Source organism: Rhinopithecus roxellana, chromosome 3 (genome assembly GCF_007565055.1).
Source record: "Rhinopithecus roxellana isolate Shanxi Qingling chromosome 3, ASM756505v1, whole genome shotgun sequence".
Taxonomy (NCBI): Eukaryota; Metazoa; Chordata; class Mammalia; order Primates; family Cercopithecidae; genus Rhinopithecus; species Rhinopithecus roxellana.
The window spans coordinates 105420598-105443528 of NC_044551.1; the positions used below are offsets into that span (position 1 = coordinate 105420598).

General features: G+C 36.4%; 1 protein-coding gene across 4 annotated transcripts in view; it reads right to left on the reverse strand.

Annotated features, from left to right (window-relative positions):
• Nucleotides 1-22931, reverse strand: part of PRR16 (proline rich 16) — a 213726-nt gene that overhangs the window by 100875 nt on the left and 89920 nt on the right. Inside the window, exon 1 of one of the 4 annotated variants that reach the window (XM_030926768.1) lies at nt 7291-7329. The exons of the other annotated variants lie outside the window; for them this stretch is intronic. Within the exon in view, the coding sequence (XP_030782628.1) occupies nt 7291-7305 (15 nt within the window). The 5' untranslated portion in view covers nt 7306-7329. Of the gene's footprint in view, nt 1-7290; nt 7330-22931 lie in introns of those variants that run through there. 4 annotated transcript variants of the gene reach the window in all.

The following is a 22931-nucleotide window of genomic DNA, read 5'->3' on the forward strand; positions in this document are numbered from 1 at the left end:
TCATGATGACATGATCAAATTCACACATAACAATACTAATCTTAAATGTAAATGGGCTAAATGCCCCAGTCAAAAGACAAAGACTGACAAATTGGATAAGGTGTCAAGTCCCATTGGTGTGCTGTTTTCGGGAGACCCATCTTATGTGCAAAGACACATATAGGCTCAAAATAAAGGGATGGAGGAAAATTTACCAAGCAAATGGGAAACAAAAAAAAGCAGGGGTTACAATCCTAGCCTCTGACCAAATAGACTTTAAACCAACAAAGATAAAAAAAAAAAAAAAAAAAAAGACAAAGACAGGCATTATATAATGGTAAAGGGAACAATTGAGCAAGAAGAGCTAACTATTCTGAATATATATACACCAAATACAGGAGCACCCAGATTCATAAAACAAGTTCTAAGAGACTTAGACTCCCACACGATAATAGTGAGGGACTTTAACATCCCATTGTCAGTATTAGACAGATCAACGAGACAGAAAATTAACAAGGATATTCAGGACTTGAATTCAGCTCTGGATAAAGTGGACCTAGTAGACGTCTACAGACCTCTCCACCCAAAACAACAGAATATACATTCTTCTTAGTGCCACATGGCACTTGCTCTAAAATTGGCCACATAATTGGAAGTAAAACGTTCCTCAGCGAATGCAAAAGAACGGAAATCATAACAGTCTCTCAGAACAGAGTAAAATCAAATTAGAACTCAGGATTAAGAAACCCAGTCAAAACCACACAATATCATGTAAATTGAACAACATGCTGTTGAATGACACCTGGGTAAAAAAATAAAATTAAGGCAGAAACCAAAGAGAACAAAGAGACAACATACCAGAATCTCTCGGACACAGCTAAAGCAGTGTTAAGACGGAAATTTATAGCACTAAATACCCACATCAGAAAGCTGGAAAGATCTCAAATCGACATACTAGCATCACAATTAAAAGAGCTAGAGAGGCAAGAGCAAAGTAATCCAAAAGCCAGCAGGAGACAAGAAATAACTAATATCAGAGAAGAATTGAAGGAGACGGAGACACGGAAAACCCTCCAAAAAATCAACAAATCCAGGAGCTAGTTTTTTGAAAAAAATTAACAAAATAGACCACTAGGTAGACTAATAAAGAAGAAGAGAGAAGAATCAAATAGACACAATAAAAAATGATAAAGGGGATATCACCACTAATCCCACAGAAATACAAACTACTATCAGAAAATACTATAAACACATCTATGCAAATAAACCAGAAAATCTAGAAGAAATGGATAAATTCCTTGGATGCATACATTCTACCAAGACTAAACCAGGAAGAAGTTGAATCCCTGAGTAGACCAATAACAAGCTCTGAAATTGAGGCAGTAATTAATAGCCTATCAACCAATAAAAGCCCCCAACCAGATGGATTTAGAGGTGAAATCTACCAGGAATACAGAGAGGAGCTGGTACCATTCCTTCTGAAACTATTCGAAACAATTGAAAAGGAGGGACTCCTCTCTAACTCATTATATAAAGCCAGCATCCTCCTGATACTAAAACCAGGAAGAAACACACACACACAAAATACTTTAGGCCAATGTCCCTGATGAACATTGATGTGAAAATCCTCAATAAAATACTGGCAAACCAAATCCAGCAGCACATCCAAAACCTTATCTACCATGATCAAGTTGGCTTAATCCCTGGGATGCAAGGCTGGTTCAACATATGCAAATCAATAAATGTAATCAATCACATAAACAGAACCAAAAGCAAACCACATTATCTCAATAGATGCAGAAAAGGTCTTTGATAAAATTCAAAATCCCTTCATGTGAAAAACTATCAATTAATTAGGTATTGATGGAACATATTTCAAAATGATAAGAGCTATTTATGACAAACCCACAAACCCACAGCCAATACCATATTGAATGGTTAAAAGATGGAAGCATTCCCTTTGAAAACAAGGCAAGGATGCCCTCTCTCACCACTCCTATTCAACATAGTATTGGAAGTTCTGGCCAGAGCAATCAGGCAAGAGAAAGAAATCAAGGTATTCAAATAGTAAGAAAGGAAGTCAAGTTGTCTCTGTTTGCAGATGACATGATTTTATATTTAGAAAACCCCATCAGCTCAGCCCCAAAACTTGAACTGATAAGAAACTTCAGCAAAGTCTCAGGATACAAAATCAATGTGCAAAAATCACAAGCATTCCTTTATACCAACAATAGGCAAGCACAGAGCCAAATCATGAATGAACTCTCATTCACGATTGCTACAAAGAGAATAAAATACCTAGGAATACACCTAACAAGGGAAGTGAAGGACTTCTTCAGGGAGAACTACAAACCACTGCTCAAGGAAGTAAGAGAGGACACAAACAAATGGAAAAGCATTCCATGCTCATGGATAGGGAGAATCAATATCGTGAAAATGGCCATACTGCCCTTGTAAATTCAATGCTATTCCCATCAAACTACCATTGACATTCTTCACAGAATTAAAAAAAAAACTATTTTAAATTTCTTATGGAAATAAAGAGGACACCATGTAGTCAAGACAATCCTAAGCAAAAATAACAGAGCTGAAGGCATCATGCTGCCTGACTTTAAATTATACTACAAGGCCATAGTAACCAAAACACCACGGTGCTGATACTAAAACAGACATATAGACAAATAGAGCAGAACAGAGACTCAGAAATAACACCACACATCTACAACCAACTGATCTTCGACAAGCTTGACAAATACAAGCAAAGCGGAAAGGATCTCCTAATCAGTAAATGATGCTGGGAAAACTGACTAGCCATATGCAGAAAACTGAAACTGTACTCCTCCCTCACACCTTATACAAAAATTAACTCAAGATGGATTAAAGACTTAAACGTAAAACCCAAAACTATAAAAACCCTAGAAGAAAACCTAGGCAATACCATTCAGGACATAGGCATGTGCAAAGAGTTCATGACAAAAACGCCAAAAACAACTGCAACAAAAGCCAGAATTGACAAATGAGATCTAATTAAACTAAAGAGCTTCTGTACAACAAAAGAAACTATCATCAGAGTGGACAGGCAACCTACAGAATGGGAGAAAATTTCTGTAATCTATCCATCTGACAAAGGTATAATATCCAGAATTTACAAGGAATTAAACATACTTACAAGAAAAAAACAAACACCCCATAAAAAAGTGGGCAAAGGATATGAACAGACACTTCTCAAAAGAAGACATTTACACAGCCAACAAACATATGAAAAAAAGCTCAACATCAACGATCATCAGAGAACTGCAAATCAAAACCACAATGAGATACCGTCTCATGGTAATCAGAATGGCAATTATTAAAAAGTCAGGAAACAATAATAGATGCTGGCAAGGGTGCGGGAAAATAGGAATGCTTTTACATTGTTGGTGGGAATGTAAATTAGCTCAACCCTTGTGGAAGACAGTATGGCAATTCCTCAAGAATCTAGAACCAGACATACCATTTGACTCAGCAATCCCATTATAGTCTGCATGCCCAAAGGAATATAAATCATTCTACTATAAAGACACAGGCACACATATGTTTATTGCAGCACTATTTACAGTAGCAAATACATGGAACCAACTCAAATGTCCATCAATGATAGACTGGATAAAGAAAATGTGGTACATATACATCATGGAATACTATGTAGCCCTTTGCAGGGACATGAATGAAGCTGAAAATCATCATCCTCAGCAAACTCACACAGACTAACACAGGGACAGAAAACCAAACAAACACCACTCATAAGCGGGAGCTGAACATTGAGAACACATGGAAACAGAGAGGGGAACAAAACAAACCAGGGCCTTTTGCGGGGTGGAGGCTGAGGGGTGGGAACTTAGAGGACACGTCAGCAAACAACCATGGCACACATATACCTATAGAACAAACCTGCACATTCTACATATGTATCCTGTTTTTTTTTTCTTTTTTCTTTTTAGAAGAAATAAGGAAAAAAATTATAGTAACTCATGAAATTAAGGTATAATTATTAGTAAGGAAATAGGATAGCAAGAGTATTTGTAGTAGGACAATAAAATCACAATCAAGCAAATTTATGCACAGCATATTAACCAAGGAAAAACTGCTTTAAAAGGTTTCCTTGGATTTGGGGTATGTAACTGATCTATTTCTTTTCTGTTTTCTGTTATTTTTCCAAGTGTTTTCTAATGGAAGGTATTTTTAAATTAATTCTTTTTCTTATCATTGCTTTCTCTTTCTTTTCATTATATTTATTTTCTTCACTCATCAGTTAGTATACCACTTGAGTTTGATCTCTGGATTCTGAAAGCACTAGTTTAAACACATCCCAGCCACTTTCTAACAGTGTGAACTTATGTAAGCTAGTAAGCTCATAGGTTTCCAAATCTGTAAAAATTAACACAATAATAGCATCTCCATCCTCGATTGCTGGGAAAAATAAATAAATAATAGACAGCTTTTAGTATTGTCCCTGCTACAGAGTTAATCATTCAATAAATGGGATCTGTTACTATGTAATATTTTGCCTGTAATTTGTCCCACTGTGTCCTCCTTTACCTAATTTCAGAGAAATTCAGTCTTGTTAATAGAAGAAGGCACATCAAACCTTACCTAACCAAAGTAAACATTTGTGTTCTTTCCTGTGGCATTGACTTGTGCAAAAAGATTTGCCAGACTCCCAGGAGGTAGTGTTTGTGAAATGGTGTTTCCTGAAAATATCAGGAAGGTGTCCATGTTACAAAAAAGAAGAAATCCACCCAACGAACATTGGTATTATTCCTTTGCCCCTGTTTGGTTTCCTCAAAACTGAACTAGTATGCCAACCAAATTATTGCCTGTGGGCATGAAGGGTGCACGAAGATCATTCTCTAAACCTCAATAAAACAGTCTCTCTCTACTTTCTACATTTTTCTGAGTTTACAGCATTTGCCAAGTTATATGCAAGTGACTTCTCAATATAAATGTTGCAAAGTTTTAAACAAGGACATTTCAGATAAAATACAAAAACCTTGCTGTTAGGAATTGCTTGGTTAAAATTTCAGTGCACATCCTTAGAACACATATGGATTTTGTTTGGCTATATCATGATATATATGTGAGTCATATTAGTGTAAACTCACAAAAATATGCAATTATTCACACATTCTTAACCATTTCCTGAAATACACTCATGCTTTAAGAAAAGAATATTTCAGCATTGGAAAACTGAATCATTTAAAAATGCTATTTGCATTAGAGTTTTCCAGAGAAATACAACAAATGGATGTTATACACATATATATGTGTATGTGTGTATATACATATATTTAGATGTAAGAGAGAGTGAGAAAGCATGTAGAGAATTATTATAGGGAATTGGTTCACACAATTATAGGGACAGAGAAGTCTCAAGATCTGCAGGTGGCAAGCTGGAGACCCAGGAGAGCCAATGGCAGAGCTCCAGTCAGAGTACTAAGGCCTGTAAGCCAGGAGAGCTGATGTTGTAAATTCCAGTCTGAAAGCCAGGAGGCTAGAAACTTAGGAAGATCTGCTATCAGTTTGGGTCTCAAACTGTATCATTCAAGGAAAAGACCACTGTTCCAGCTTAAGCAGCCAGGCAGGAGTCTCTTTTGACCCACATAGCCTTTTTGTTATGACCCACATAACAATTATTTGTTAGCCTTTTTGTTCTATTCAGGATTTCAACTGGCTATAGTAATTTACATTTCCACCAGCAGAGTATAAGGGTTTCCTTTACTCCACATCCTTACCAACACCTGCTATCTTTAATTTTACAATAGTGGCCATTCTAACTGGAATGAAGTGATGTCTCATTGTTGTTTTAATTTGCATTTCCCTGATGATTAGTGATATTGAACATTTTTTCATATACCTGTTGGTCACTTATATATCTTCTTTTGAGAAATATCTGCTCAGGAACTGTTGCCCAGTTTTTATTCAGGTTATTTTTTTCTGTTGTTATTGTTGTTGTTACTGAGTTGTTTGAGTCTTTTGTTTATTTTGGAATATATCCCTTTACCAGATGTGTAGTTTACAGATACATTCTCTCAGTCCATAGCTTATCTCTTCACTCCAGTGATTGTTTTCTTTGTTGTGCAGAAGTTTTTTAGTTTGTCTTCGCTTTTGTTGCTTGTGCCTTTGAGGTTTTATCGAAAAAATCTTTGCCTAGACCAATGTCATGGAGTCATGTCCTGTATGCTTATAGTTTTGTAGTATATGGGTCTTCCATTTAAGTCTTTAATCCACTTTGAATTCATTTTTATATATGGTGAGGGATTAAGAGTCAAACTGCCTTCTTCTGCATCATATCCAGTTATACCAGCACTATTTATTGCAGAGATTTTTCTTTCTCTATTGTGTGTACCTGGCTCCTTTGCTTAAAATCAACTGGCTATAGATGTGTTCACAAACACAAACAATTTGACTTCCTCCTTGCTAATTTGAATTTTTTTACATTTTGTTCTCTTGCTTGATTGCTCTGACTAGAACTCCCAGTACTACGTTGAATAAAAGTGGTAAAACTGGGCATACTTATCTTATTCTAGATCTTGGAGAGAAAGCTTTTTCAGCTTTTCCCCATTCTGTATGATGGTAGCTTTGCGTTTGTCTAAATGGCCTTTATTATGTTGAGGTGTTTCTTGTATAGTTTGTTGAGTTTTTATCATAAAAAGTGTTGATTTTTTAAAATGCTTCATCTGCATCTATTGAGATAATTATATGATGTTTTGGCCTTCATTTTGTTGATCTCATATATCATGTTTACTGGTTTGAGTATGTTAAATAAACTTTGCATCCCTGGGATTAATCCCCTTCGTCATGATAAATAATCTTTTTGATGTGCTGTTGTATTCAGTTAGCTAGTATTTTGTTGAGGATTTTTTTCATCTATGTTCATCAGAGATATTGGCTGGTGGTTTTCGTGTCTGTGTGTGTGTGTGTCTGTGTGTGTGTGTGTGTGTGTGTGCCCTTGTCTGGACAAGGACATCCAGTTTTTGATTATTTTGAATAATCTTACTATAAACATTCTTTTACACGTCTTGTGGTAAATACAGCAGTCCTCATTTAACTATGTCCCAAGACTCCCAAAGGGTGCCTGAAATCATGCATAATATTGAACCTTATAAATTCTATATTTTTACCTACACATACATACTTTTGACAAAGATTAATGTATAAGGTATAGTCCAAGATTAACAATAATAAGTAATAATTAAAAGGCTATAACACTATAATAGAAGTTATATGAATGTGATTTCTGTCTCTCAAAACATCTTATTGAAACACACTCACCCATTTCCAGACCATGGATGATCATGGGTAACTGAAACTGTGGAAAGAAAACACATGAATAAGAGGAGACTGCAGTATATGAACAAGTTCCTTTGGTATGTACCTACAAATGGAATTTCTGGGTTTTAATGTTTGCATTGTTTTCAGCTTTAGTACACTCTCAAACACAGTTATCAAAGTAGTTGTGTCAATTTCCATTTTTCCAACAGTGTATGAGAGTTCTTGTTGCTGCAAGTCTTCACCAATATTCAATATATATTTTTTATTTTAATAATTTCAGCTTACAAATATTATAAAGTGGTTTTAATTTGCATTTCTCTTTGACTAATGAAACTGAGTACTGTTTCATATATTTATGGGTGATTTGGATATCCTCTTTTTTCATTGTTGTTGTTTTTGTTTTTGAGACAGAGTCTTGCTCTGTTTCCCAGGTTGGAGTGCAACGGCACGATCTCGACTCTGCAACCTCAGCTTCTTGGGTTCAAGTGATTATCATGGCTCAGGCTCCCACGTAGCTGGGATTACAGATGCATGCCACCATGACTGGCTAATTTTTGTATTTTTAGTAGAGACAGGGTTTTGCTATGTTGGCGAGGCTGGTCTTCCCTCTGCGCAGAAGACTTCCTCTCGTCACTCACATGGCTCACTCCTTCACTTCCCTCCATCCTCTGCTCAACTGCCATCTTCTAAGAGAAGACTTCAGTGACCACCATATATAAAATAACATTGCAATAACCCCATTCCAGCTTGGCCTAACATCTTACATTATTTATTTTCTTTCCTGAACCATAAACATTGCCATCTATAATACCTATTCACTTGTTTGTTTCCTGTCTCATACTTTTTTGTATTTTATTGTATTCATATTCTTCTTTAAGAAATTATATAAATTTAAACCTTAGTTGTTTTTAAATTTACAAAAAGGCTATCATGTTTATAATCTTTGAGAATCCATTTTTCATATAATTTATTATTAAGATTTATCCATACTGATTCACGTTTTTATACTTTGTTCATTTTGCCTAAGGTATTATTTTGTGAATATACAGCAAAGGACTTATGCACTATTGTCTTATTGGGATTAAGATGGTTTTCAGATTTGCTATTATGAATAGAGCTACAATAAATATTATTGTATATGTCTTCTACTGTATTATCTATGAGAATTTTACTTGGCCATACACCTAGCATTATCCTGGGTACTTGCATATAATGTTTTATCTATTACTCTTCTTGCATTAGGTCCTGTTTCCACTGAAAACCATTTAAGCTTCCTAGGTCCCTACATTATACATCTTGCCCAACATATCTACCTATGAGGGCATTTGGTGGTTGACTTTTCACCATTTATCCCCTCTTTCTTCCATCAAGAGTACCCTAATTTTTTCTTGATAAATTCCCTTCATTCTCATTTTCAGCCATTTAGGAGGGTGCCAGACCTAGGAATAGAACTGACTGACAGGGCCATTCAATGCATCCTGTCCTCTCTATCCACAGGTATCACTGGTTCATGGATAGCTAGGTAAGCCATTTAGAGATCTTTGCTGGAGCTTTTGGGAGGAAGGGTTGTATTTATCTTCCATGTAATTTATCAACAACATGCTCTCATCTCTTCATTTGTTAATGAAAGATATGAGGCTCATAATATGGGAATGAAGCAAATCCTGGGGACACGGTGTCAAGAAACAACAACAGGGAAAGCAGGTCCTGGTCACATCTGGAGGATTACTATGGTCTGAATAAGCCAAATCTAAATTGAATTCTATCCTTGGAATTGCAAGCTTTTATGAGCTAACAATTCCCATTTTCTTTTTCTTTAAGCAGAGTTTATGTTACTTGTTTCACTTTATCCCTAATTTTATCTCAATTATTGTCTGTATATCAACCCTTTACTCAAATGTTCCCAGTCAGGTCCCTTGTTTTCAAACAGTTAACTGGCATGTATTATTTCCTACTTCTGACTGGCAAATTGTCACCCACTCTTCAAATCCCAGCTTTATTCTCATGCCTTTTATGAACGCTGCCTTGATCACTCTGGAACATGACAGGACACCATGTCATTTTTCTGCTGCTTCTTTGTGGGGTGATATTTTGTTCTTATCATCTCTTTTACAGTCTTCTGTTTAATGGACATCTTCTCATGTGTCTGTCCCTTCATCCAACCTGTAAGCTTTCTGAGTTCAGGGGCCATGGGTTTTATTTCATTATGTCTTCCAAGACAGTAAATCTTTATTAAATAAACACGCTGCATCTATGCGTATTCCATGTGGTAGCCAAATTCTCACTCCAGTTTCTCCATTTCAAAGATACAGCTTCTGTTTTGAGGGAAAACCCTATAACCCCATCACTGCAAAAACTAAAGCAATGCACATGCCTTAACCTTTGCATATCAAGGACCTCTCTCCAGAGTATCAAACTGTATGCTCTGCTTATATATTAGTTTTATAAGTTTTTACAGGAATAAAATTCACAAGCTTATAAAAGCACACATTTTTAAAACATGGCTTAATACTTATAGATGATATAGTAAACAATTGGTAAAAAGTCTTTCATGAGTATACAGCAGAAAAATTTGGCACATCTGACAAAATGTTCACAAGCATTTATAAACAAAAAGAAAAATAAATAACTCCAAAAAACAGGATACTGATTAGAGGGATGTATAGAATGTGAGTATCAAACTATGAGTGGAATTAATTGATCTAATGCGATCCTAGAGTGAGAAATAAAAAGTTAAGTAGTTGGGGCATAAAAAAGAGGATCTATTCTCAAAGCTTTGAGAGATGGCTGGTGATGCTATTCTGTTTGTTTGTCAGGAACCAGTGATGACAGCATTCCAAAAATATTTCACTGTTTTTTCTAAATTTAGCTAAATTCATTTCATAAAAATTCTACTCAGATGGTTCTGAAAAGTTAACCTAGTGCATCAGACAATTAATGTCTAAATTGTGCTCACCAAAAAAGCATCTGAATCACTTAAAAAAATTTTTGTGTTGGTATATAAGCTATAATTACCAAAGAATGTGTAATTCTCATATTTGTATTACCCTGTTCACTACAAAATTTTTATGACATATCTGCTATGGTATATAATATAGACAATAAATCAACAAATATTAAACAGTATTTTCTATTTAGAATTGGTTCCCTTGATTAGGTGGTAGAGAAAGTGGTGAGACTGAGGGAAAGGAGATGGTCTTTTATTTTTGCTTTTATATAGAACACTAAAAAGTCATTTTTCCCAGACAACTTTATTTTGTTTTCTTTCAGGAAAGATCTTTCCCATAAATATCTCATATCCCTGATCATAAACAATGACAGAAAGTTCATCTCTTGCTCCATGAGGTAATAATTCCCCACTAGCTGCACAGACTTATTACCTCAGCAGTTTTTAAAAGTACAGTTACTTTGGGCCCTATCCCAGCTCTATCAATCCAGAATCTCCCTCAGTGGAACTGGAATCCTTTAATTTTCCAAAGCCAGCTTACAAGGGTCATGTATCTGCCTTTGCAAACATTGCTATTACTGCTCACTGCCTGGTCACATCCGTATCAGTTTTTCTGGGTTCTCTAAACCTCTAATATGATGATTAATATGCAAAGAAATGATTATATCATCACATAAATCTTATAATCATTTGTCCAGAAGGTACTACTAATGTGTTAAATGTGTTAACAATCCAAGCAATGCAGTCATATCATATAGTAATGAATCTTGAAACTGCAGCCGTACCCAATAGACATGTTAGGCCTGAGTGGGATGGGTGGAAAGTGGAGTGGACCTGGGTAAGAGAGGGCCTGATCCCAAGTGATTAATCATGTGTGTATTAGTCTGTTCTCACACTGCTATAAAGAACTGACAGAGACTGGGTAATTTATAAAGAAAGGAAGTTTAATTGACTCACAGTTCCACAGGCTGCGTAGGAGGCATGGCTGGGGAGCCCTGAGGAAACTTAACACTTATGGCGGAAGGGCAAAGGGGAAGCAAGCACATCTTGGCATGGCAGCAGGAGACAGAGAGTGAAGGGGGAAATACTACACACTTTTAAACAGCCAGATCTGATTACAAGTCACTCACTATCATAAGAAGAGCAAGAGGGAAATCTGCCCCCATGATCCAGTCACCTTCTACCAGGCCCTTCCTCCAACACTGAAGATCACAATTCAACATGAGATATGAGTGGGGACACAGAGCCAAACCACATCAATGTGCTGCACAGGGCTGACCGTCAGAAGATACAAAGTTGTAATAATGATAACATCCTACCACCACCCTCTGTATACTCTGACTATTCCATGTGAGTATTCTGATTAAAGAGGTCACATATGATAGGTAAAGCACAGTGACAGAAAGGTGAACTTAAGAGCCAAGGTCCAGTCTCTCAGATAAGAAGTCCTATCAGAGGTAGGCAGGTTGTCAGGACCCTAGGCAAGCAGATTGTGCTGCAGAAAAGAGAAAGTAGGCCAAAGCCCAGTGGCATAGACTGGGCATGCATTTTCCAGTGATGGACCAAAGCTGGTCATTGGACAAATAAAAGAATGCCATTATAGGCTTAAATGGCATATGTGAGACATTGAACATAGGACAATGGATTTATTCCTCTACACCAATTTATAAGATATGATAAGCATGAAAGTATAGCACAAAATGATTTGATAAGCATGAAGGGCCTAATACAAACTGCTGAAAAACTGTTAGTTTGAAACTGTGCAGGAACTGAGTATGCCTTAGGAACAGGAAAAAAAAATTCACGGAATTTCATGAGACATAGAAGAAAATCACATTTTTATCAACTTAAAAGTAATGTATCAAAGACCAGAGTGAAATCTAAAAACAGAATAATGCTGGCTAAGTTAAGGAAAGAGTTCTTTCCTGACTGAATTCATAGAGAATTGTTTCAGGAATATTTATGGAAAGCTATTCAAGAAATCATTAACAGTCATTGAAAGATTGACAGACATGGACATTGAGAGAGAAGAACCTTACTGTAAAGTACACGCCATTTCACAACATATAAATTTTATAGTGTGTACAGCTATTCAAAAATTAATCACTTTTAAAACAAGAAGTGTTTCCGTTTCTCCCTTTTATTTTTTTATACATGGATAAAATGATATTCTTAAATCAGTGATCTAAAATACTTCCATCAGCCAATAGCACCTCAGCAAATAACATAGTACTAAAGAGTTTCGGGACCAATAAATTCTAGACTTTTGGTAAAAAGAAATACCAAAATAATATATGTAAAGCTCAACAAGATTCAAAAGTATATGGCAGTTATGTTATTAGTCTGGTAACATTCACCAGAACAGGCAGGAAGAGTCACACAACCTGGTCAGCTGTCTTAGTTTATTTTCTGCTGCTGTAACAGAAAACCACAGACTAGGTTCTTTATAAAGGAAAGAGATGTATTTGGCTCACAGTTCTGGAGGCAAGAAAGTCCAAGATTCAGAGTCCACATCTGGTGAGGGTCTTGAGAAAGGGATCACACAGAGACAACGGTGAGAGAGAGTGACAGCACACTGAACAGACAGAAAAAATGGGGCTGGGTTCCTTTTTTTCAGGAACTCACTATGGAAATAACAGCATTAATCTATTCATGAGAAAGGAGCCCTCAAGGCCTAATGACCTTGTGATGGCCCTGTCTCTAACTTAATACTGCTGCAATGGCAATTAAATTTCAACGTAAGTTTTGGAAATGACATTCAAACCATAGCATCAACCATGCCATAGTTATATATTTAACATAGATTATCTTGTGATCTGTGTGATAATAAGCTAAATGAAACTATCAAAATTCAGGGGAAAAATTATTTGAAATAAATTCAGATGTCAAATACTGTGACAGAAAGAATGCATGACACAAATGTAAAGTTAATCGCAATTATAGTAAGCCCAGTACTCAAAACAATAAAATAGAATGATATTTCAGTGGTATTAGTTTTGAAGAAGATAATTACTAAGGCTTGTAATGCACTTTAGAATTAATAAAGCTATTTCATAGGAAAATGTCTTCTTTTCTTACATCCTGTAAGTCTTTCAGTAGCATGGATTATTTATTTTTATTTTATGTGTGAGAGTAGAGATTTCCTGGAGATCTTGCAACCAGTGTTAGAGACAGGAGTTAAATTCAGGATTTATTTCAATTATGTATGATTTTTCCACGTCACATTTTGATGAATTAGAAATTCAATCAAACATGGCAGAACTGGTTCTTTTTCAAAATCCTAGTATTGAATGTCTTCCACACATTTAGGCAAGGTTAATCAGATTAATCTGAATGGGCTAGTTTCTACAGATATAGAAACTAAAAATTTCATCTCATCTCAATGACATGTACAACTACATCAACTTACCACTTGGTATTTCAAGGTTATTCTTGGCCTTAATATGTTTTTTAATTATTTTTTATGCAGTTAACTTCTAATATATCACACATAAAGAAATTGAGCCGGGTGCGGTGGCTCAAGCCTGTAATCCCAGCACTTTGGGAGGCCGAGACGGGCGGATCACAAGGTCAGGAGATCGAGACCATCCTGGCTAACACGGTGAAACCCTGTCTCTACTAAAAAAAATACAAAAAACTAGCCGGGCGTGGTGGTGGGCGCCTGTAGTCCCAGCTACTCGGGAGGCTGAGGCAGGAGAATGGCGTGAACCCGAAAGGCAGAGCTTGCAGTGAGCTGAGATCTGGCCACTGCACTCCAGTTTGGGCGACAGAGCGAGACTCCATCTCAAAAAAAAAAAAAAAGAAAAGAAAAGAAAAGAAATTGAAAAGTTCCGCTAGGATTTTAGCACAAGTATCAAACACATGTATATAAGTGGATCGTCAGAATACTAGCTCCCCACAAACTGTTACAATCCATTATGCCGCTGCATACATTGAATTGTGAATTACTAACACAAGCCATTGAAATATTTTATGTTAATCTGTACTCTAGGGTGCTGTAGTCCAAAAATAACCAAAACAAAAATATCACCAAATTATCAAATGAAGCCTGTATATTTTACTGTAATGTCATAATTCAGAATACAAGATGTCTTACTCATATAAAGCAGGCAATAAAGTTCCTTAGAAAATTGGATATATAAGGACAATGGAAAGATACTGAATACTTAGTGTTACTGGTTAAAAGGATTTAGAAAAAGGTTTCAAAGACAACTACAATGACCTATTTATTTCCCAGGAGTATATGATTAATTTTTCCTTAAAATAAGAGTTATGCAAAACCATAGTTGAAGTTACATATGGAATTAGCAGTAGTGTCTAGTGACAAGAGGTATATTTTTTTTCAAAATTTTTTATGTATAAAACATAAAAGTAGAGGGCTGATTCTGTTTACAACGCTTCCCAACGTTCTTTATCTTTCTACAGCTACATATTGTTTATACAAAGAAAGAATTTACTTCACAGTCATTCTTCTAATTTACTTCTTAATACTCTTTCAGCCTTTAAAGGAAGAAAACCTTAGTGCCTTTACACTGCTTTGTTGAAAGGTGGATTATTTTAGACAACAGTTCTTTAAATTTTTGATTTCTACACTTACCAAACCCCCTCCCCAAAACATGAAAGTGCTTAAGTAATCTTAGGTTAAAAAAAAGAGCCCTGAGAAGGAGGCAGAGCAAGATGGTGGAACAGAATCCTAAACCATGTGTCCCCACGGCAAGAACACAAAATTTTAACAACTATATGCACACATTAGAACACCATCACAAGAACCAAAAAAGAGGTGAGGAATCACAGTACCTGCATTTTTTTTTTTTTTTTTCTCTCGAAACAGAGTCTCTCTCTGTCACCCAGGCTGGAGTGCAGCGGTGGGATCTCCATTCACTGCAAGCTCCGCCTCCCAGGTTCAAGCCATTCTCCTGCCTCAGCCTCCGGAGTAGCTGGGACTACAAGCGCCTGCCACCACGCTCAGCTGATTTTTTGTATTTTTAGTAGAGATGGGGTTTCACCATGTTAGCCAGGATAGTCTTGATCTCCTGACCTCGTGATCCACCCAACTCGGCCTCCCAGAGTGCTGGGATTACAGGCATGAGCCACTGTGCCCGGCCAGTACCTGGTTTTAACTTCATGTTACCTAAAGAAGCACTGAAGAGGGCTTGAATCACTGACACCACCTCTCTACCACCCAAAAGTGGCTGTGCATATGGAAAGTCTGTGTACTTGGGGAAGAGAGAGTACAGTGACTGGGGAACTTTACATTGAACTCAGTGCCGCTTTGTTACAGTGGAGAGCAAAGACATGCTTGCCTCAGCCAGTGCCCTTGCATGTAGGGAGCATGTGGACCAGACCTAGCTAGAGGTGATATGCCCATCCCAGTGGTCGGAAGTTCGGAGTTTTACGGGAAGCCTCACCACTACAGGCCAGAGTGCTCTGGGATCCTAGGTAAACTTGAAAGGCAGTCTAGGACCCAAAGACTGGATTTCTTAGGCAACTTCTAGTGTTGGGCTGGGCTCAGAGGCAGGGGGCCTAGGGTAGCATGTGACTTAAGGAGACACCAGCCAGGAGCAGTTTTGGGAATTCCTGTACCACGCCTCTCCCAACCGCAGGCATTGCAGCTCACAGCAACAAAAGTGACTCATTCCTTCTGCTTAAGAGGAGGAGAGCAAAGAGTAAAGAGAACTTTGTCTTCCATCTTGGATAGCAGCTCAGCCACAGTAGGATAGGGCACTACACAGAGTTGTAAGGCTCCTATTCCATGCCCTAGCTCCTGGATGAGATTTCCAGACACTCCTTGGGCCAAAAGGGACTCACTGCCCTGAAGAGAAGAGGACAGTCCCAGCAGGATTCATCACCAGCTGACTAAAGAGCCCTTGAACCCCGAATAACCAGCAGTAGTACCCAATTAGTATGCCATGTGCTTTGGGCTCTGAGACATGCTGACTTTAGGGATGAACCAGCACATCCCCAGCTATGGTGGCTATGGTGGAAGACTCCCTCTGTTTGAGAAAAGCAGAAGGAAAAGTAAAGGGGACATTGTCTCACACCAGACAGATGGATAAATATCAGGTAGATACCAGCTCAGCCATAGTGGGGTAGAGCAACAGGCAGGCATTTGGATCTCCAAGACCAAGCCTAGGCTCTTGGACAGCATTTCTGGATCTTCCCGGGGCAGAGGTCATACTGGCCCATGGTGAGTCTTAAACATGGCAGCTTTTACCAGAAACTGAGTGAAGAGCCCTTAGGCTTTAAATGAACATGAGCCTGTGGCCTGGAAGAACCCTCCATGGGCTGTTGGTGGTGGTAGCCACAGGGAGAAGTTCCTCTGCCTTTAAAAAGGGGAAGGAAGAGCAGGAAGGATCTTTGTATTGTAGCTTGGTGCCAGCTTAGCTTTAGTAAAACAGAACATCAGGCTAATTTCTAAGGTTTTTGATCCCTGGCTCCCAGAAAGCATCTCTAGAGCCTCTTAGGACATGGGGGAACTCGCCATCTTGAAGGGAAGCCCACAAATGTCACTGGCTTTGCCACCTGCCGATTGTAGATCCTTAGGGCCTTGAGCGAACACAAGTAGTAGCAGGTAGTGGTTACAGCAGGTCTTGGTGAGACCCAGTGCTGTTCTGGCTTCAGATCTGACTCAGCATAAGAAAAGAAAACTTTACCATAGAATAATATATCTGGCAAAAATATCCTTCAAGCATGAAGAAGAAACAAAGACCTTCCCAGACAAACAAAAGCTGAGTGATGTCATCAACAACAGACCTGTCCTATAAGAAATGCTCAAGGGAATTCTTCAGTCTGAAAGAAAGGGATGTTAATAGCAATAGAAAATCATTTGAAGGTACAAAACCCATCGGTAATAGTAAGCATTCAGAAAAATACAGAATATTATAACCTGTAATTAGAATATACAAACTAGGCCCAGGCGCAGTGGCTCACGCCTGTAATCCCAGTACTTTGGGAGGCTGAGGCAGGTGGATCACGAGATCAGAAGATCGAGACCATCCTGGCTAACACGGTGAAACCCCGTCTCTACTAAAAAATACAAAAAATTAGCCAGGCATGGTGGCGGGCGCCTGTAGTCCCAGCTACTCAAGAGGCTGAGGCAGGAGAATGGCGTGAACCCGGGAGGCAGAACTTGCAGTGAGCCAAGATCGCTCCACTGCGCTCCAGCCTGGGTGACAGAGCGAGACTCCGTCACAAAAAAAAAAAAAAAAAAAAAAAAAAGAATATACAAACTCTTAAATAGGAAGACTAAATAATGAACCAATAAAAAATAATAACTACAAATCTTTTCGAGACATCAACAATATGATAAGACATAAAATAAACAAAGTTAAAAAGCAGATGAACAGAGTTAAGGTGTAAAGTTTTTATTTGTTTTCATTCCATGTTTTTGTCTGTTTATGCCATCAGTGATAAGTTGTCATAAGTTTAAAATAATGAGTTATAAGATAGTACTTACAGGACTCCCAGTAACCTCAAATCCAAAAACATGCAATGGATACACAAAAAAATAAAAAGTTAGAAATTAAAACATACCACCAGAGAAAATCACTTTCATTAAAGGGAAGTCAGGAAAGAAGAAAAGAAGGAAGAGAAGACTACAAAATAATCAGAACGCAAATAACAAAATGGCAGGAGAAAGTCCCTACTCATCAATAATAACATTGAATGTAAATGGATTAAACTCTCCAATAAAAAAAGTGACTGAATGTATATTAAAAAATGTCACAGTAATCTGTCGCCTACAAGATATACACTTCTCCTACAAAAATACACGTAGACTGAAAATAAAGCGATGATAAAAAGATGTTCCATGACAATGGAAACCAAAAAAGTCCAGGAGTAGTTATGTAAGAAAAAATAGATTTCAGGACAAAAGTATTTAAAAAGATAAAGGAGACTATTATATAATGATAAAGGGATTGATCTAGCAACAGAATACAATAATTGTAAATATATATCCACCCAACACTGGAACACACAGATATATAAAAGCAACTATGATTAGAGCTAAAGAGAGAGATAGACTTCAATACAATAATACATGGAGACTTCAACATCCCACTTTCAGGATTGAGCAGATCTCCCAGATAGAAACTCATCAAAGAAACATCAGACTTAACTTAATCTGCACTCTAGAAATAAACAATAAACCTAATATATTGTATTGTCTGTGAGAATAAACTAATGCTGATGCTGATGAAGACAGTTCTGAGGCTGGGAAGAAAAAGAGGTTTAATAGGCCTACAGTTTCACTTGGCTAAGGAGGCCTCACAATCATGGTGGAAGGTTAAAGGCACTTCTTACATGGCAGTGGCAAGAGACAGAATGAGAGCAAAGAGAAACAGGTTTCTCCTTATCAAAGCATCAAATCTCATGAGACTTATTCAATACCACGAGAACAGTATGGGACAAACCACCCCGTGATTCAATTATCTCCCACTGGGTCCCTCCTACAACACCTGTGATTTATGGGAGTACAAGTCAAGATGAAATCTGGGTGGGGACACAGAGCCAAACCATATTATAGATATTTACATAATATTTCATCCAAAGGCTACAGAATACACATTCTTTTCTTCAGCATATGGGTCATTCTCAATAATAGACCATATGTTAGGGAATAAAATAAGTTCTTAAAATATTCAAAAAATTGAAATAATATTGAGGATCTTCTCTGACCACAATGAAATAATACTAGAAATCAATAACAAAAGTAATTTTGGCAACAATACAAACACATATAAATCAAACAATACACTCATGAATGACCAGTGAGTAAATAAAGAAATTAAGAAGAAAATTGGAAACTTTATTGAAACAAATGATAATGGAAATACAACATTCTAAAACCTATGGGATACAGTGAAAGCATTCCTAAGAAAAACACTTATAGCTATAAGACCTACATCAAAAAAGAAGAAAAACGTTAAATAAACAACCTGATGATGCATCTTAAAGAACTAAAAAAGAAAGAGCAAACTGAACTCAAAATTAGTAGAGGAAAAGAAACAATGAAGATCAGAGCACAAATAAATAAATTTAAAACAAAGAAAACAAAAAAATCAACAAAGCAATGTTTGTTTTTTGAAAGGATAAAATTTACAAACCTTTAGCCAGACTAACCAAGAATGAAAGAGAGAAGACAAACAGAATCAAAAATAAAAAAGGAGACATTGCAATTGATATTTCAGAAAATCAAAGGATCATTAGTGGCTACTACGTACGACTATATGCCAACAGATTGGAAAATCTAGAGAAAATGGATGAATTCCTAGACACATACAACCTACCAAGATTGAACCAGTAAGAAATCCATAACCTGAACAGACCAATAACAAGTAATGAGATCAAAGCCATAATAAAAAGTCTCCCAGTAAAGAAAAGTGTGGGACCCAGTAGCTTCATTGCTGAATTCTGCCAAACATTTAAAGAACTGTTACCAGTCATCCTTGAACTATTCTGAAAAACATAGAAGAGAATACTTACAATCTCATTCTATGAGGTCAGTATTACCCTGATACCAAAATCAGAAAAAGACACATCAAATTTAAAACTACTGGCCAATATATCTGATGAACATTGATGTGAAAATCCTCAACAAAATACTAGCAAACAAAATTCAACAATACATTAAAAACACCAATTATCATGACCGAGTGTGACTTACTCCAGGGACACAAAGATGGTTCAACGTGTGTAAATCAATCAGTGTGATACATCATATCAACAGAATGAAGTACAAAAACCAAATGATCATTTCAATTGATGCTGAAAAAAGCATTTTATAAAATTTAATATTCCTTCATGATAAAAACCCTTAAGAAACTGGGTATAGAAGTAATAAATCTCAACATAATGAAAGCCACATATGAGAGACCCATAGCTAGTTTCATACTGAATAAAGAAAAAAAATGAAAGTCTTTCCTCTAAGATCTGGAGAATGACAAAGATGCACACATTCATCACCATTATTCAACATGGTAATGGAAGTCCCAGCTAAAAAAATCGGACAAGAGAAAGAAATAAAGGGCATCCAAATTGGAATGAAATATGTCAAATTATCTGTGTTTGCAGATTATATGATTTTATATTTAGAAAAACCTAAAGACTCCACAAGAAAAATATTAAAACTGATCAACAAATTCAGTAAAGTTACAAATTACAAAATCAACACATAAAGATCAGCATTTCTATATGCCAATTCCAAACATCTGAAAAATAAATAAAAAATTATATATTTTACAATAGTCATACATACAATTAAATTTCACCCAAGGAGTGAAATATCTCTACAAGAAAAACTCTAAAATACTGATGAAAGAAATTGAAGAGGACAAAAAAAAACTGGAAAGATATTCCATGCTCATGCAGTGGAAGAATCAGTATTGTTAAAAGGTCCATACTACCCAAAGCAATCTACAGATTCAATGCCAATTCCTATTAGAATACTAATGACGTTCTTCACAGATATAGAAAAATAATAATAATTCTAAAATGTATATGGAACCACAAAAGACCGAGAACAGCCAAAGCTACCCTGATCAAAAACAATTACCAAAAACATTACCTGACTTCAGATTATACTACAGAGGTATAGTGACCAAAACAGTATGGTACTAACACAAAAACAGGCACATAGAGCAAAGAAACAGAATAGAGACCCCAGAAACAAATCCACTCATCTAGAGTGAACTCATTTTCAACAAAGGTACCAAGGACATACACTAGGTAAGACAGTATCTTCAATAAATCTTCAATAAATGGTGCTGAGAAAACTGGATATCCATATGCTGAATGAATTAAACTAGACCCTTACCTCTCATCATATGCAAAAATCCAATCAAAATGGATTAAAAACAAATCTAAGACTTCAAACTATGAAACTACTGAAAGAAAATATTCAGAAAACTCTCCTGGACATTGGCTTGGGCAAAAGGTTCTTGAGTAATACCACAAGCATAGACAACCAAAGAAAAAAGAAACGGGATCACATCAAGTTAAAAAGAAACAATCACTGCACTACAAAAGAAATAATCAATAAAGTGAGGAGACAACCCATAGATTGGGAGAAAATATTTGCAAACTACCCATCTGACAAATAATTGAAAACCAGAACATAAAATGAGCTCAAACAACTTTATAGGAAATAATAATAATAATACAATTAAAAATTGACAAAATATTTAAATAGATATTTCTCAAAAGAAGCCATGTAAATGCCAAACAGGCATATGAAAAGGTGCTCAACGTCACTGATCATAAGAGAAATGCAAATCAAAATTACAGTGAAATATAATCTCTCTCTAGTTGAAATGGTTTTTGTCCAAAGGCAAGCAATAACAATTGCTGGAAAGGATGTGGAGATAAGGCAACCCTAGTACGCTGTTGGTGAGAATGTAAATTAGTACAACCACCATGGAGAACAGTTTGGAGGTTCCTCAACAAACTAAAAATAGAGCTACCATGTGATCCAGCAATCCCACTCTGGGTATATACCAAGAGATAGGAAATCAGCCTATCAAAGAGACATCGGCACTCCTATATTTGTTGCATCACTGTTCTCAATAGCCAAGACTTGGAAACAACCTAAGAATCCATCAATAGATGAATGGATAAAGAAAAGGTGGTACTTATACACAGTGGAGTACTATTTAGCCACAAAATATAATGATATTCTGTATTTTCTACAACATGGATGGAGCTGGAAGTCATTTTGCTAAATGAAATTAGCCAGACGCAGAAAGACAAATATCACATGTTCTAATTTGTAGTAACTAAAAATCAAAACATGATTAGTTCATCATGGAGATAGAGTGTAGAAGGATGGTTACCAGAGGTTGAAAAGAGTAGTTGGGGAAGGGTAGTGGGTAGGTGTGGATGGTTAATTGGTACAAAATATAATTAGAAAAATAAGTAAGACCTAGTATTTGACAGCACAACAGGGTGACAATAGTCAAAATAATTTAAAATTGCACATTTAAAAGAACTAAAAGAGTATAATTGGATTATTTGTAAAACGAAGAATAAATGCTTTAGGAGATGGATAACCCATTTTCCATGATGGGATTATTATGCATTGCATGACTATATCAAAACATCTAATGTACCCCATAAATATATGCAACTACTACGTACCCACAAAAAAATTAAAAACCCTGAAGATGGTAATATGCCTAATTTCTAACAAGAACCTACACTTCGTGCTATTAAATCTAAACCTCGACCGAACACCTATGTCCTCCCCTTCCCCAAGTTTGAAATATTTTCTAAATATTATGAGGTTCCAAGTAGCATGAGTTCCAAAATGATTTTTGAGAAATATCTACATTAAAGCATGTCATTGCAAGAGATGCTAAATGATTTCAAATTGTCAATAATCTAATTATCAGATATGGTTCATATTCTTTTTCTAAGTATTTAATGGATTGAAATGTAATGATATCTTAAAATCCATATTTAAGAATAAAAAGAGACCATAGGAAATGCAACTATATGTAATCAAACCCTTTGTTTTGCATGAGAAAGTGAACCAGAACTACCAAAGAGTTGCCCAAAGTCACAAAAATAACTAATGACAGGGTGAATTATTTGAACTCAGATCTTCTGAAACTCAGTGCATATATTTTTTCATCATATCAGTGTAAGTTTAATTAGTTGTATTAGTAATGATCATTTGAAGCAATTTCCATAAAGA